Source organism: Symphalangus syndactylus, chromosome 12 (genome assembly GCF_028878055.3).
Source record: "Symphalangus syndactylus isolate Jambi chromosome 12, NHGRI_mSymSyn1-v2.1_pri, whole genome shotgun sequence".
NCBI classification, from domain to species: Eukaryota; Metazoa; Chordata; class Mammalia; order Primates; family Hylobatidae; genus Symphalangus; species Symphalangus syndactylus.
In genome coordinates, this window is record NC_072441.2 from 142,123,318 (window position 1) to 142,139,857 (window position 16,540).

Sequence of the window (16,540 nt, forward strand, 5' to 3'; positions counted from 1 at the left end):
CTGGTGGGTGGGAGTGCACCACCCCAGTACCCCTGCTGGCTTTAAGGGAGGAGGGTTGATGTCCCTTCTTCCCATATATTTTGTTAACACAAAAATGATCATGTCCACCTGTGACCAAGCTGGGGGGACACAGAGTGTCCTAAAGTCCAGGGTATGGCTTTAGAAATTTTGACCACTCATCTTCCCTTTGGGGTTCCCAAATAGTAGAAGTTGGCCACATGCCCCCAAATATGTTGACTGTACCTAGTTCACAGAGCACTTTGCTGGGCATGTGGCTTGGGAGGGCTGGTGCACAGCCTAGCACTCCCAAGGCAGGGAGGAGGGAAGGACCACTGAGCTCATGCTCCCTCTAGGGCCCTGGGCACAAAACCCTGCTGCAGGAGGGCAGCAATGGCTGTTTTTACAGATAGAGAGCCGAGGCATAGTGAGATGAAGTAATTTAATCTACACAGATGGCGACAGAGGAGAACTCAGGCCCGGCGGAGCCTTACTCTGCAGCAGTCTCCAACCTCAGCACGAGAGACTTCTTCAAACAGGTTGCTGGGTTTCTAATTCAGTAGGGCTGGGGAAGGGGGAGGACATAAGAATTTGCCTTTCTAACAGGTTCCCAGGAGATGCTGACGCGCTGGTCCTGGGCCTCGCTTTAGAACCTCTGGCCTAGAAGCTCATAGTCAATGCCACATGAATAGGAGCCAGCACATGTCCCGTCCTGAGTGAGGGTGAAAGAAGTAAGTTTAGAAAAGGGAGGGCTTGAATCTGCCAAGGAGTGTCCTCCAAGCTAAGGGCACAGGTTTGCTCAGTTGACGGGTGGAGGTGGGGGGCAGCGTTGCAGCCCAAACACAGCCATAGCAGACAGGCTCTGTGGAGCGGAGGGCACTCCAGAGAGTGGCCAGATGAAAAACGAGTTGGCCTACACACAGTGGAAGCCATTGGCAGCTCAGGCAACAGAACAGTGGAGCTGGGTACAGGCCAGACTGCACAGAATAGCTGGGTGGAAGGCGATAAGGCCTTGGTGAGGTTGGTGCATCGGGAATAGCTTCAAAGGATTTGGGAAGGAACCACAAGACCCGACCACTTACTGGCTTTGTAGTAAAAAAGGGAGGCTTCCCTTTTCCTCTGGGCCTCTTTTCTCCATCTTGTTTATCTCAGCTACAACCCACTGAAGGACATCTATATATATATATACATATATATATTTTAGTTGGAGTTTTGCTCTTAAATGGGGAGCTGAATCCTGGGAACACTGGCAATCATGATTTTTCTTTTTCTTTTTTTTTTGAGATAGAGTCTTGCTCTGTTGCCCAGGCTGGAATGCAGTGGTGTGATCACTGCAAGCTCCGCCTCCCAGATTCAAGCAGTTCTCCTACCTCAGCCTCCCCAGTAGCTGGGATTACAGGCATGCACCACCACACCCGGCTAATTTTTGCATTTTTAGTAGAGATGGGGTTTCACCATGTTGGCCAGGCTGGTCTTGAACTCCTGACCTCAGGTGATTCACCCACCTCGGCCTCCCAAAGTGCTGGGATGACAGGCCAGTCACGATTTTTCTTGGCATTTATTAGTTGGTTAAATAAAGCATTAAAAGAAAGTGCCGTCCTGTTGGAGCAGTCGAAGCTTTTCCCCAGGTCACGCCCCTGTCTTCAAGTGGATCCTAGGAGCCCGGAATCCTCGCCCTCTGAAACCTGGGGCTCTATATGGGGGCTGTTGACAATTTCTGTGCTTTCAGCCACTGTGCAGCACTCAGCCTTTTGTCCTCAACCCGCTTGCAAGTTCATGAGGCTAGACCCGTAACGTCTGTTTTGCAACACTCTTACCTCTAATACAGCACAGATATTAAAACATCTTACGCGAGCTACATGATCTGGGAGTAGTCAGTGCCTCAGAATACCCTGGCAAAGTTTGTAGTCTGAAACAGGACTAACAAAAAGGAAAAAAACCTGTTAAGTTATAATAAAATAATTAACATAGTAAGTAAGAGTGGGCAAGACCAAAGGAACATAAAAGTCTAACAAAGTCTTACTAGGAGAAGATTTAGATGGTAAGTTAAAGAAACCAACAGGGGTAAACAAACATGATTAGTACTAGGAGTAATATGTTGGTCCGAGTGTTGTGGGTTATTGTGAAGCTGATTTACCATTGTCTCCCCCCAACAACCACGCTTGACTAGCTTTGCATTTTGGCCTGGTGCAGTGGCTCAGGCTTGTAATCCCAGCACTTTGAAAGGATGAGGCAGGTGGATCACGAGGTCAGGAGTTTGAGACCAGTGTGACCAATATGGTGAAACCCCGTCTCTACTAAAAATACAAAAATTATCCGGGCATGGTGGCATGTGCCTGTAGTCCCAGCTACTTGGCAGGCTGAGGCAGGAGAATCGTTTGAACCCGGGAGGCGGAGGTTGCAGTGAGCTGAGACCGCAGCATTGTACTCCAGCCTGGTGGACAGAGCGAGACTCTGTCTCAAATTAAAAAAAAAAAAAAAAAGTAATATCAATAAAGGTAGAAAGTATTACTTTTTTAAACAGGTAGAAGAAAATTTGTTACTCAGTGGGAAGCAAGGGGATAAACCAAAAAGTTAAGTAAACAGAAATTGTGAAAAAAAAAAAAAAACCCACAAAACTAAACAGCAGAAATAAGTTCTATTAGCCGTAATTAAGTTTAAGGTGTTTACATATGAACTTAACACCAGACTCTCGTCTCTTCCTTCCAATCTCCACTGCCCTCCCTGCATGGAGACAGTGGCCTCTGAGGAGGTGAAGGCCTCCTCAAACCATGGACGCATGTGCACGTGGTGAGGGGTCTCCTGGTGAGGCAGCTACCACCCAGCAGCAGGGTAAGAAGGGCAGTGGGTGGCTGGAAGGGTTGGGAGGTTAATTACACTGTGCAAACAAGTTCCTCTTTGAGAAAATAAGTACATATACTGAGGATAATGGGAGCCAGGTTTCACACTTTTTGAGAAAGTATTATGAATGTGGAAAGGGAGAGAAGGCTGCAGAGAATCCTGAGGTGTTGAACTGAAATTGGAAAAGTGGAATAAACTCACAGCGAGCACGCCAAGTGCTAAGGCATTATGGCTCTATAGAGAGATGGCTGATTCCAAAAAAGTACCACAAAATCGTGGAATATCTTAAGAAATGCTGAAAAACGGACAGGAACATGTCAGAAGGACATAAAAGCCAGCTAGAAGGGGCTTCCATTGGTCAAATATATGACAATTTGAGTATCAAAATAAATGAGCATCAGAATACAACCTACTGAATAAGATGGGAACCTAAGAGTCTATAATGACATATAAATGAATAAAAAATAACAAAGACTCTCAATATAAACATTTTTAAACAATCTAACAATTATAGGACAAAAAAGATGGGGAAAAAAACAGGCAAATATTAACCAAGAGAAACTGGGGGAGCAATATTTACAGTATCTGATAAAACAATCCAATGCAAAAAAGAAAAAAGGTGGGATATACAGGTAAAGAACAATGAAACAAAAAAAGTAAATATGATGAGTATTAGTATACCTCAAACACAGCCTGAAAACTAACAAGGCTGCTAGCAGGCAAAGGAGGGTGGACAAACACTTGGGTTAAAAAAGGAAATGGGAAAACACTTTTAGACTGATGATCATGTCATTATGTCTGAATCGGGAAACACACCTAAAGCAGTACTGAGATGAAAAAGTAGATTTTAAATCATTTTCAGGAAACAAGAAAGATTAACAATGAATGAAGCAATCATTCAATCATTTAAAGAATGAACAACTGGAAAAAAAAACAAGAAAAGAGAAGAAAAGTATTAATAAAATTGGAAATACATGAAATGAAGACTGACATAGCCAAATGCTGGTTCTTTGAAAAGGTTAAGAATGACCAGGAAAATGAGAAGATGCAAACACAATACAAAATTTAAAAAGGAAATAAGTATGAACTATATGTTATAAACCTGAACATATAGATGAAAATGAGGAAGTTAAAATGCAAATTGGCAAGACATTAAAAACTTGAGTAGACCAATGGGCATTAAGTAAATAAAAATGGCAAAGACCTCCCCTTAGGGGACAAAACACCAGAATCAAGAGAAATAAAATTAAGATTTCACTTGTGTGAAATACACACACACACACGAATTAGGTTGGCTCGCTAATAGGTTTTTTTTTTTTTTGAGACAGAGTCTCGCTCTGTCTCCCAGGCTGGAGTGCAGTGGCGCAAGCTCGGCTCACTGCAAGCTCCGCCTTCCGGGTTCACGCCATTCTCCTGCCTCAGCCTCTGGAGTAGCTGGGACGACAGGCGCCCGCCACCACGTCTGGCTAATTTTTTTGTATTTTTAAGTAGAGACGGGGTTTCACCGTGTTAGCCAGAATGGTCTCGATCTCCTGACCTCGTGATCCGCCTGCCTCGGCCTCCCAAAGCGCTGGGGTTACAGGCGTGAGCCACCGTGCCCGGCCTTAGTTTTGTTTTTTTTTTTTGCATCTAAAATCAGTATCATCAAGGCAGAAAAATTAAGATTTGACTATTACAATGTATGCAAAAAAAAGCATTTAAGTTCAACACATTTATAATTAAAAGAAAAACTAGGATCAGAAGGGAATGTTATTGATAAAGGTTATTTAACCCAATCGTGTGTATATACGTGTGTATACATATATACATGTGACATGCATATACATGTGTTAATGTTATTTATATAATACATCGTGATCAATTAGGACTTAAGGAAATGCAAGGATTGTTCAATACCAGAAAAATCCACCAATGTTTTTCGCTAAATGACTAAAGATAAGTTATATGATTACATAGACACAGAAAAAAGGCATTTGATAATGTTCATCTTTTACTTAATGGGGGGGGAATCTCTTACTATAAAGCTATTAAACTTCTTTAACTTGATAATGTTGAAGATTGCTTTCCAGAATGGATATGCAGGTCTGCATCAACTCTTGCCCTGTGTGCAGTTTTTACACTCCTACATTACCAACACGTGGCATTTTATTTTCCCAATTCTGGTTAATCTTAAGGGTGTACAGTGATAGCTCTTTAAAAAGTCTCTCTTGATACACTTGTTATCCTTTTGGGCTGTTCTTCTATGAACTATCTGTTCATTATCCTTTGTTCATCTTTATGATTCAGGCGTTTTTTGTATAATATATATTATATATTTCATATATCTTATTTCATACATATGAATATATATTCATATATATTTCGTATATATATTTCGTATATATATATTTTGTATATATATTTCGTATATATATTTCATATGTATATATATTTTTTTGAGAACAGAGTCTCGCTCTGTCGCCCAGGCTGGAGTGCATTGGAACGATCTCGGCTCACTGCATCCCCACTTTGCCTCCTGGGCTCAAGCAATTCTTCTGCCTCAGCCTCCCCAGTAGCTGGGATTACAGGTGTGTGCCACCACGCCCGGATAATTTTTGTATTTTTAGTAGAGACAGGGTTTCACCATGTTGGCCAGGCTGGTCTCGAACTCCTGACCTCAGGTGATCCACCCACCTCAGCCTCCCAAAGTGCTGGGATTACAGGCGTGAGCCACCATGCCCAGCCCGTTTCTTGTATATTTTACATATAAATCCTTTGGTGGTTTTAAACATTCCAAGCGTCTTCACTCTGTCCTTTATGTCCTCCCTATCCTTCATTGAACATTCTGATATAATAAAATCAATCTTTTTTGTTTTCCTGGTATGGTTTGTGCTTTGGGGATTTTATTTAAGAAGCTTATTTATCCCCGTGCGTACATCACAACAACGTTCTCCTACGTTTTCTATTTTGTAATTTTGCCTTCCACAATTAGATCTTAGGTCAATATCCAGAGTCCACCTTTGGACATAATGCTAGTGAGGGATTCTGTTTCTTTCATGTAAAAAGTCAGTTTCCCAACACCATCTACTAAAATAAACAAGGGTCTTGTGTATTATTTAATAACTACTTTTCTTTTTTTTTTTTTTTAAAGACAGGGTCTCGCTTTGTCGCCCAGGATGGAGTGTACTGGTGAGAACTGTCCTCACTACAACCTTCACCCTCTGCCTCCAGGGCTCAGGTAATCCTTCTGCCTCAGCCTCCAGAGTAGCTGGGACTACAGGTTCGCACCACCACACCCAGCTAATTTGCATATCTTTTGTAGAGAGGGGGTTTCGCCATGTTTCCCAGGCTGATCTCAAACTCCTGGACTTCTGGCAATCTGCCCTCCTTGACCTCCCAAAGTGCTGGGATTACAGGTGTGAGCCACTGTGCCTGGCCTACTAAACAGTTTTTATTGCTACAGTGAATAATGTCCTATCCTTTTAATTATATTCCCTAATTGGTTATTGCTCTTGTAGAAAATTGCTTAAAATTCTTATAAACTTATTCTGCATCTAACAAGCTTAGATGGACTCACTTTTTTTTTTTTTTTGAGACGGAGTCTCGCTGTCGCCCAGGCTGGAGTGCAGTGGCGTGATCTCGGCTCACTACAACCTCTGCCTCCCAGGTTGAAGCAATTCCTTCTGCTCCCTCAGCCTCCCCGAGTAGCTGGGACTACAGGCGCAAGCCACCACGCCCGGCTAATTTTTGTATTTTTAGTTAAGACGGAGTTTCACCATCTTGGTCAGGCTGGTCTCCAACTCTTGACCTCGTGATCCACCTGCCTCGGCCTCCCAAAGTGCTGGGATTACAGGCGTGAGCCAGCGCGGCTGGCCAAATTTATTTGTTTGTTGGAGGGGTGTGGTGGCTCACGCCTATAATCCCAGCACTTTGGGAGCTGAGGCAGGAAGATTACCTGAGGTCAGAAGTTTGAGACCAGCCTGGCCGACATGGTTAAACCCGACTCTACTAAACATACAAAATTAGCCGGGCGTGGTGGCACATGCCGGTAGTCCCAGCTACTTGAAAGGCTGAGGCAGGAGAATCGCTTGAACCTGAGAGACGGAGGTTGCAGTGAGCGGAGATCGCACCACTGCACTCCAGCCTGGGCAACGAGCGAAACTCCATCTCAAAACGAAAACAACAACACACAACAACACAAATGTGTTTTCTAACCTTCCAATATTGATAACCTTTTTTGTTGTGATGAGAAGTTCCAGTTCCATTTAGTGGTAATGTGACAGTGGGCATTACCGGTGTATTCGTTAGGATACTGGTTTGTCTACTTTAATGAAGAGGAAAAAAAAGGCTTAAATAAAATGAAAGTTCCTCTCTTAGCGCCTCTGCCCGGCTGCCCCGTCTGGGAAGTGAGGAGCGCCTCTGCCTGGCCGCTGTGCAATCTTCCAAGTGTGAAGTGACAGGCTTCGTTGTAGAATGAAGACACTGGCACTGATTATATAACACCTTGACAGCTATCTCAAGTCTTTGATGGTGGAGGTATTGGAATTATAGAAGAAAGCAAACACACAAATTTGACTAAAGGCGATTTTGTGACTTCTTTCTATTGGCCGTGGCAAACCAAGGTTATTCTGGATGGAAATAGCCTTGAAAAGGTGATCTATATATGAACGTATCTCATTTTTTTCCCCATATAATTCTTACTTTGTGCATTTGATATTCAGTTGTGTTTGTAATCACAGAAAAATTAAAGCATGTATTTTCTTTTTTTAAAAAAAAAAGAAAAGAAAAAAAGATTAAAGTTCCTCTCTTATGTGAAGGTCTGAGCTAGTAGGCAGACCAGGAGAGACAGGTGGCTCTGTCCGTGAGGTTAATGTGCTTCTGGTATGCTGCCCTTTCCCACATGGACAAAACTGGTTTGCCATGACCACGTTCATGCTCCAGATCAGATGAAAAAGGGAAAACAGGAGCTCAGCAGCATGCATTTTCCTTTTAGGAATGTAGCCTGGGAGATGTAAACTCATGTCTGCTTCCATGCCATTGGTCAAAACTTCGTCCCATGGTCACTCCTAACTACAAGTTAGCCTGGAAAAGACACTTTTTTTTTTTTTTTTTTTAAGACGGAGTCTCGCTCTGTCGCCCAGGCTGGAGTGCAGTGGCGCAATCTCGGCTCACTGCAAGCTCCGCCTCCCAGGTTCACGCCATTCTCCTGCCTCAGCCTCTCCGAGTAGCTGGGACTACAGGCGCCCGCCACCACGCCCGGCTAATTTTTTTATATTTTTAGTAGAGACGGGGTTTCACTGTGGTCTCGATCTCCTGACCTCGTGATCCACCCGCCTCAGCCTCCCAAAGTGCTGGGATTACAAGCATGAGCCACCGCGCCCGGCCTGAAAATACATTTTTTAACCAAGGGAGACACTGCCTAGCTAAAACTTGTGGAGAAGGGGCAGTTCTGTTAATGAAGTGAAGCATGGGGAGATTGCTGTTGTACCGTTGTCTTGTTCCTAAACTGATGACATATATAACCTACCAAGTAAAAGAAGTTTCATAGATTTAAGCTTTTTCTCCCAATTAAAAAATAACTTTATGACCTGGCATTCATATGCAAAGAAATATAAATAGGCCAGGTGTGGTGGCTCATGCCTGTAATCCCAGCACTTTGGGAGGCTGAGGCAGGCAGATCACCTGAGGTCAGGAGTTCGAGACCAGCCTGCCCAACATAGTGAAACCCCCACCAAATACAAAAATTAGCCGGGCATGGTGGTGCACACCTGTAATCCCAGCTACTCAGGAGGCTGAGGCAGGAGAATCACTTGAACCCAGGAGGCAGAGGTTGCAGTGAGCCAAGATCGAGCCACTGCACTCCAGCCTGGGCAAGAGCAAGACTCTATCTCAAAAAAAGAAATATTGGCCAGGCATGGTGGTTCACACCTGTAATCCCAACACTTGGGAGGCTGAGGTGGGCAGATCACTTGAGGTCAGGAGTTCAAGAACAGCCTGGCCAACATGGCAAAACCCCGTCTCTACTGAAAATACAAAAATTAGCCAGGTGTGGTGGCGTACATCTGTAATCCCAGCTACTCGGGAGGCTGAGGCAGAAGAATCACTAGAACCCAGGAGGCGGAGGTTGTAGTGAGCCAAGATCGCACTGCTGCACTCCAGCCTGAGCAACAGTGAGACTCTGTCTCAAAACAAACAAAATATAAAGAAAAAAACAAATAAACTCTATCATATGCTGTTCCTATATATACTGATATACATGCCCATTTCTTTCCTTTTTTTTTTTTTTTTTTTTTTTTGAGACAGAATCTCACTCTGTTGCCCTGGCTGGACAGTGTAGTGGCCTGATCTCGGCTCACTGCAACCTCTGCGTCCCAGGTTCAGGTGATTTTCCTGCATCAGCCTCTGGAGCAGCTGGGATTAAAGGTACCCACCACCACGCCCAGCTAATTTTTGTATTTTTAGTAGAGATGGGGTTTCACCATGTTGGCCAGGCTGGTCTCGAGCTCCTGACCTCAAGTGATCTGTCCATCTCGGCCTCCCAAAGTGCTGGGATCACAGGCATGAGCCATCGTGCCCAGCCCCATTTTTCAATATAGTGAAAATATCAATGGATTCTTGTGATGTTGATTACTACTGATATACACATAAGCACAAGTGAAGAATTTATAATTTTGTTTGATTCAAATATGTAGAATTGGTTATATAAATAGAGCCTTAAGTTTTGCAGAAGCCAAAGTGCTGAACTTAGTAAAAATTCAGACTGTAGTGTGGGAATTAACATTTATTTAAAGTGTTAGTACAGGCCAGGAAATTTGCATATAATAAAAAATATCTGACATTTGAAAGCCTACCATGTGCCAGGCACAACTTACTTAATAAGGGAGTTATGCCCACTTTATAGATAAGAAAACTGAGGCACAGAGAGGTTAATTTATGTATTTTTTATTTTTTTGAGATGGAGTCTCACTCTGTCGCCCAGGCAGGAGTGCAGTGGCACGATCTTGGCTCACTGTAAGCTCTGCCTCCCGGGTTCACGCCATTCTCTTGCCTCAGCCTCCCGAGTAGCTGGGACTACAGGCGCCCACCACCACGCCCGGCTAGCTTTTGTATTTTTAGTAGACACAGGGTTTCACCATGTTAGCCAGGATGGTCTCGATCTCCTGACCTCATGATCCGCCCGCCTTGACCTCCCAAAGTGCTAGGATTACAAGCGTGAGCCACTGTGCCGGGCCTGAGGTTAGGTAATTTACCTAAAGTTATACAACCAGTAAGTAGAAACACTAGGCTCCAACGCCTATGATCTTTCCACTACATAACAATGCCTCTCAATCAATCACTATCTTCTTCAATGATGATGATAGCACAGTATAATAACAGACAAGTGCTAGTCTAGAGGAGTTCAGGGTATTATTGCTTCTTTCCTAAAATTTCAACAACTCAGTACCCTAGGAGACTTCTTTGGAAAATTAAATTCTGAATTCATTGGTAGAGATTCATTTTACATTAGACCTTTTGGGAAAACCTGTTTTATAAATTTAGAATTGCCACAAGGCAGGTAGGTAGAAAGTCGATACGGAATTTGAAAGTACAGCTGCCTAATACCAAGACAACTCTGAAGTTGAAGGAAAATGCTATTTAGTCTTACATTCCCGTTTTAAACATGTATTTATACTTAAGAATGAACAATATCCTTTATTCTAGTCTTACAGTTTCATTAAAGTTGAACTGATGTAGGCTTTGTAAATCTCAAAAAAGTTTGCCTGAAATGATATGTATAAATGTTCTCTGATATTTCTACCTGTTGGGACTTTGAATATAGTCAGCAAATTAACTAAAAATGGGAACAAGTCTTTTGATGGAAAAAAGGAAATAAAAGAATTTGCAATGAAAGAATATGTTGACTGGACTACATAAAAAAATTTCTTTCTTGGAAACTGCTCTCTTTCTTTGTAATTTTACTAACTGCTGGGTCATACCAATAAGGTCAATCAGAAAAAGAGATTTCAAATTCTTTTAAGACGTAAAGAAGAAGAACTCACCCATCAAATACAAATATACTATTTTATTCTAAGGGAATATTTCTGTGGTTTCTGCAAGGGGAAAACCTAAAAGTGGTTAAAAACTGAAAAAGAACAAAAAGGATGATTTAGATGTTTCTTTTTGTTTGATGTTTTTTTCTCCCCTGGAAAAAAAAATGTAATTTTACACAATTTTCATAAAATTAAAAAAGCAATAATCAGACGCACACATCAACAGCTACACTTATGAGGAATGACCAACAATTAATCAGTATTTTCTCTTATGAATAAATTTAGGGTTCTGGGCAACTCTGTGGACTAACATGCAAATGAAATCCTGATACAGTCATTTATCTGGGTATTGGGTGTTCTCAGTAAAAGATACAGATTTTTTTTTTCTGGTATTTCATAACAATTTATCTACTATGCTAACAATATTTGTTTTTTCATACAACTACAGAAGGGGAAAATGTTAGTGTTTATACAAACCATAAAATTCGTATAGTGGGGACTATTACACTTGCTATTTCTGGGTAGTTTATTGGCAGACTTATCAGACAATCCAATTATTTGTCCTCCATATCAAACAAGGTATGGAGTAAGAAGTTTTCCAGTCAGAAATGACAAACACAGATGGAATTAATCATACAGAATCGGGGCGGATTTACTTCTTTCATACAGTTCTTGGTAACAAAAATGAGATTTGTTACAGGCAGAGGGACAGAACCATCAAGTACACAATGTCAAAAGGCCTATTTTTTTCATTTTAGTTTTACTTAAACGCCTTTTATTTGTTAAAAAAGAAATACACCTGCCACCCCCACCTAAAAAATGAGATACCCTGAAAAGTCTTTCAAGATTAAAATTTCTAAGAGGCTTTTTGACATCTCTCAGTTTTATCATAGCATCAAATTAACCTTAGCTAAAGAAGTTCTGCAATTGGCAAACGTCATAAAAGCTTTGATTCCAAATTTAGTGGGGAAGAAACTGAGAATGGAGATGAGGGAGATGGACTGATATGCCACACACACCTATGACTTGCAATCCTCATAGAACTACTGAAACAGCTAGAGTTTGGATTAATGCTCTAAGACCTGCTTATGGATATGCAAGACAACGTCTTTGTATCCTCACCCCAGAATCCCTATTTTCAAGTTTCAAGGGCAACAAGGTCATCTTCCAAATGCTTTATATAGGAACCTAACTAGGACCTTTTCTATCATAATTCAGATAGCTAAGTAATACTGTATCTTTGTGGAATCACTCACAGGTTTGCCAGAGTAAGAAAAGAGACTATCCTTTTTGAAATGACGAGGGCCTCCAGAAACTGCTGCAAAAGACAAAATAAGAGGAATTGTTTGGGAAGTAGGAAGGTAAAACAACGGGAGAAAAGCTGCCATTGGGGAAAAAAAAATGAAAATAAAAGGAGAACCCCCATTTCTCTGTACCACAGCTCAGGCTGTGAGACAGCAGGAATAAGGGCCCATACCCAGAGAAGGGGCATTTTAGTGGGTTTCTACAAACATTTCAAGACACTTGGGGTCTGATAGGCTCCACAGATTTTGTGTGCATAATTAGTTTGTGGAATATCATCCCCTTTACCTTAGTTTACCCACATCCAGACCCACTGCTGAGAAGGCTTGACCCAGAAAATGAAAGGGACACATTACTGTTAACAGCAGTGAAGGTCATTTTCCCTGATGTGAGGGGGCCCAGGGCAAAAGCTTCGTCCTTCACATGATTGGCTTGGCAGTGAAAATCAAAATCAATCAAGACCACTTCACTATCTTTTTTAAAAAGTTGAGTATTTTTATTGGGTCTTCAAATCTGGGTCCCACAGTCCTCATTTGATGTCACTCTTAGCTCTGTACTGATCTCTCCTCTGACTTTTACGGAGGGCTTGCCAAAGTAGCCTATTGCAGCCAAAGTTTCACTCCAAAGCTACCTCTCTAAGGTCTAAGCTTACTATGGTAGAGTTTTATACAACAGTTTTCCTTAAAAATATTCCACGATTTGTTACTCCCAAACAAAATAAGATTATGCACCACTCAGAGAAATTAGTCATTCTGAAGATGTCTAAGAACTATATCACCGCCAAAGAACATTTCTCAGTTCATATTCTTTCCTTCAGTTTTCATTTGCACATCCACACTGTGGGGTTCACAAGTCATCTGTTTTCCATGATCTTATGGTCAAGTCAAGAGGACTTAGACTTACACATCGTTTTCCAACAGCTGGATGCATTCACAGTTTGGTGCATACCAATATGTATGAAAATAAGAACCTCACTTCCGTTTTAATCTGATAATTCAACATCAGAGTCTTCAGATTTGGCTTTGGCAAGTTCTTCATGTACCTCCCTCACCATGAGAATACGTGTTAACATGGTGTCCAGGGTTCCAGGGTCTATCGGGAATGTGGAGTACCACATGGGGCTATTCGGGACACAGGAGCGCTCAGGTTGAAGGTAAAACACATCATTCCTCTGCTTCACACTTTCAGAACTATCCACAGGAAGAAAAAAGAAAAAAGAAAATCAGAAATCAGAGAGTATAGGAAATATGTACTGTTCTTAAGTAAACTGAGGTTTTTGCCATTAAAAGTAATTAAAATGGTGCAAAAACTGCAATTATTTTTGCACCAACCTAATACGGCTCTCAACCTTTCTCCACTGTGACTCACAATGAGGAAAGCAATGCACTCACAGAGATAAATAGTTTAGAGGAATATTTCCTCCCAGGAATCAACTGAAGTCACAATGGATTGGAAGTGAGTATAAAGTTAATATAAGACAAAATGTGAATCACAAACTTTAGTACTTCAAACATTATTAAGAGCAACAAAAAAGTCAACTCACATGTGACCCTATGGCTAAGCACCACATACTGGAAGTGCCCGATATCCTGGAATGAACTCCAAGGGCACTCAGTACACATTATCAAAGGGCAAATGCAGCTATTACATTTCTTTCAGAAAAAAAAGTGTTACAACTCTAAAATCAAAGTTCCTCTAAGAAAAGGACTACTTAGAAAATTTCAATTCCTTAAAAATTGTTTTTCTATTATAGCTTTAGCAAAACAAAATTTCTTGTCTATACAAATAACAAAATAACTACAGATTAGATATCACATAAAGGTTGTACAACAGTTGTAAAGATCAAACAATAGCAGTGATTCTTGCTTTTGAAGACATTTTCATAAAATAATTATGAAGACAAGGTAATTTGTTTTGTGGTTCAAAATCCACATAGATATGACAATGGGGAAAAAATTCATGGTAAATCCTTGTCTAAAGCCACGGGCAAGCTACTTTTCTGATGTTCAAGCATCTGAAATCCAAAATATGTTAACTGCCTTCTGAGTGCACTACATTCAGTTCAGAGAAAGATTACCATTTTGACAGGTAAAACTCATAAAGTCGGACTGGGCATCTTAGAGGATTGTCAGTATTCTCTGCCATCTCCACCCCTACTGGAACCTCATCATCTTCATTTCGTTTCCTCTTGCCAACAGTCAGTTTATCTTGAGACAGGAAATAATAAAGGATATTAGAAAAGTCTATTCTTTGAGCCTCAAGACGCCAATGAACTTTGCTTCGCAGCCAGCACTTTGTCACTTCCTCCCTTTCACTCACTCACACTCATTCAACAAATACTGAGTGCCTATGAAGGTGCCGGACATTATTTTAAGGGCTGGGTTCTATGGCATTAAACAAAGTCCCTATCCTATGAATTTTATGCTTCCCTGCTCACCAAAGTGGGGGCACCATGACAAAAAGTATGGCACTGGCACTGGAGAATGTCTATTCTGAGCCTGACTTTATTAATAAACTTTATTAGGCACAGGGTTCCTAAGACATAGCAAGATAAAGCAGAAAGAAGGGTTCCACATGTTTTTCTCCTACAGTAGAGATCAAGACAGAAGTTGTCATTTCTCTCTCTTTTTTTTTTTTTAGACAGAGCTTTGCTCTTTTTGCCCAGGATGGAGTGCAGTGGCGCGATCTCCGCTCACTGCAACCTCCACCTCCCAGGTTCAAGCGATTCTCCTGCCTCAGCCTCCCGAGTAGCTGGGATTACAGGCGCCTGCCACCATGCCCGGCTAATTTTTTTTTGTATTTTTAGTAGAGACGGGGTGTCACCATGTTGGCCAGTCTGGTCTCCAACTCCTGACCTCAGGTGATCAGCCCACCTCGGCCTCCCAAAGTGCTAGAATTACAGGCCTGAACCACCGCGCCCGGCCGCCATCTCTCTTTTAAGAGACAGGGTCTCACTCTGTGGCCCAGCCTGGAGCTTGATGGTATCGATCACAGCAGCCTTGAATCTCCGCAGCCTTGAACTCCTGGGTTCAGGTGATCCTCCTGCCTCAGCCTTTGGAGTAGCTGGGACTACAGGTACAAGCCACCGAACTCAGCAGAAGCTGTCATCTCTATGAGAATATTTCTACTGTGGGCACTAGTACTGGGCATCTGCTCAAGTTTATTTGTTCGAATATTGTGAGAAATGGCATCTTTGTTGGGAAGAGAAATTATCAGCAGAGTTACTGTTTGGTAAGAAAAGAACAAACCATTTTTCCTCAACAGTATTTTGCAGAGACCAAGCATTATATAAAGAAGTGAGGGTGAAGGTGTGGAAAGTGGGCTATTTCTTTCCCACTTTTTCCATGCACTCCTCGAGAGAACACTAGATGGACCCAAGGAAAAAAGGTTTTCCTTTTTTTTTTTGGGAGACAGGGTCTCACTCTGTTGCCCAGGCAAGAGTGCAGTGGCTCCATCACAGCTCACTACAGCCTCAAACTCCTGGAGTCAAGCAATCCTCCCGCATTAGCCTCCCAAAATACTGGGATTACAAGCATGAGCCATTGCACTCAGCCTATATCTGCTCTTAGCAACTGGTATAGGACTTTCCCAAGCTTCCTGAATTATTACTTTGACAAAATTCACCCATTTTCCATTTAGCAGCTATCTAAATAGACTTTGCTAGTTACTCACTTAGAAAACAAGCTGAATTCATTACTAATCATTTCAAGCACCTAATCAACAAACAGGGAAACATTATCCACCTGCCTTTCCCTCCCCCAGTTAATACCAACGGAGGCCGGGCGTGGTGGCTCACACCTGTAATCCCAGCACTTTGAGAGGCCAAGGCGGGTGGATCACCTGAGGTCAGGAGTTCGAGACCAGCTTGCCCAACATGGTGAAACCCCGTCTCTACTAAAAATACAAAAATTAGCCAGGCATGGTAGCACACACCTGTAGTCCCAGCTACTCAGGAGGCTGAGGCAGGAGAATTGCTTGAACCTGGGAGGCGAAGTCTGCAGTGAGCTGAGTGAGATCACACCACTGCACTCCAGCCTGGGTGACAGAGTGAGACTTCATCTCAAAAAAATAAAAATAAATAAACAAATAAATAAAAATCAGTTGAGAGCACAAAGTGGGTTACATATCTATAAAACTAAGCAAACAGGATATAGACATTAGGTGAAAAAGATAGTAAATGAACAATTCAGAAGAAAGTTTATACAAAGTTGAACATCACAAATACAGATTTTAGTTTCAGTGATTTAAATTCTCACATTCAAAAAATGTATTTCACTCTTAGAAACTGATTTTGGGAAGTTCAGGACTTATGATTCTGTTCAAAAATAATAAATTTAATTTCTAATTCTATAATACCAAGATTAAGTTTTTGAACATTAAAAACAAACTGT

The 16,540-nt window shown here is 41.8% G+C and overlaps 1 protein-coding gene across 13 annotated transcripts in view; it reads right to left on the reverse strand.

The window, feature by feature from the left end:
* Nucleotides 1–10,859: 10,859 nt before the first annotated feature.
* The window catches only part of ZMYM4 (zinc finger MYM-type containing 4), a 153,844-nt gene continuing 148,163 nt past the window's right edge, over nucleotides 10,860–16,540 (reverse strand). For all 13 annotated transcript variants that reach the window (XM_063627867.1, XM_055254677.2, XM_055254686.1 and 10 more), the window contains 2 exons: nucleotides 14,227–14,356; nucleotides 10,860–13,339 (listed from right to left, as the gene is read on the reverse strand). In XM_063627867.1, coding sequence (XP_063483937.1) covers nucleotides 13,132–13,339; nucleotides 14,227–14,356 — 338 coding nt within the window. In that variant the 3' untranslated portion in view covers nucleotides 10,860–13,131. The remainder of the gene's footprint in view (nucleotides 13,340–14,226; nucleotides 14,357–16,540) is intronic.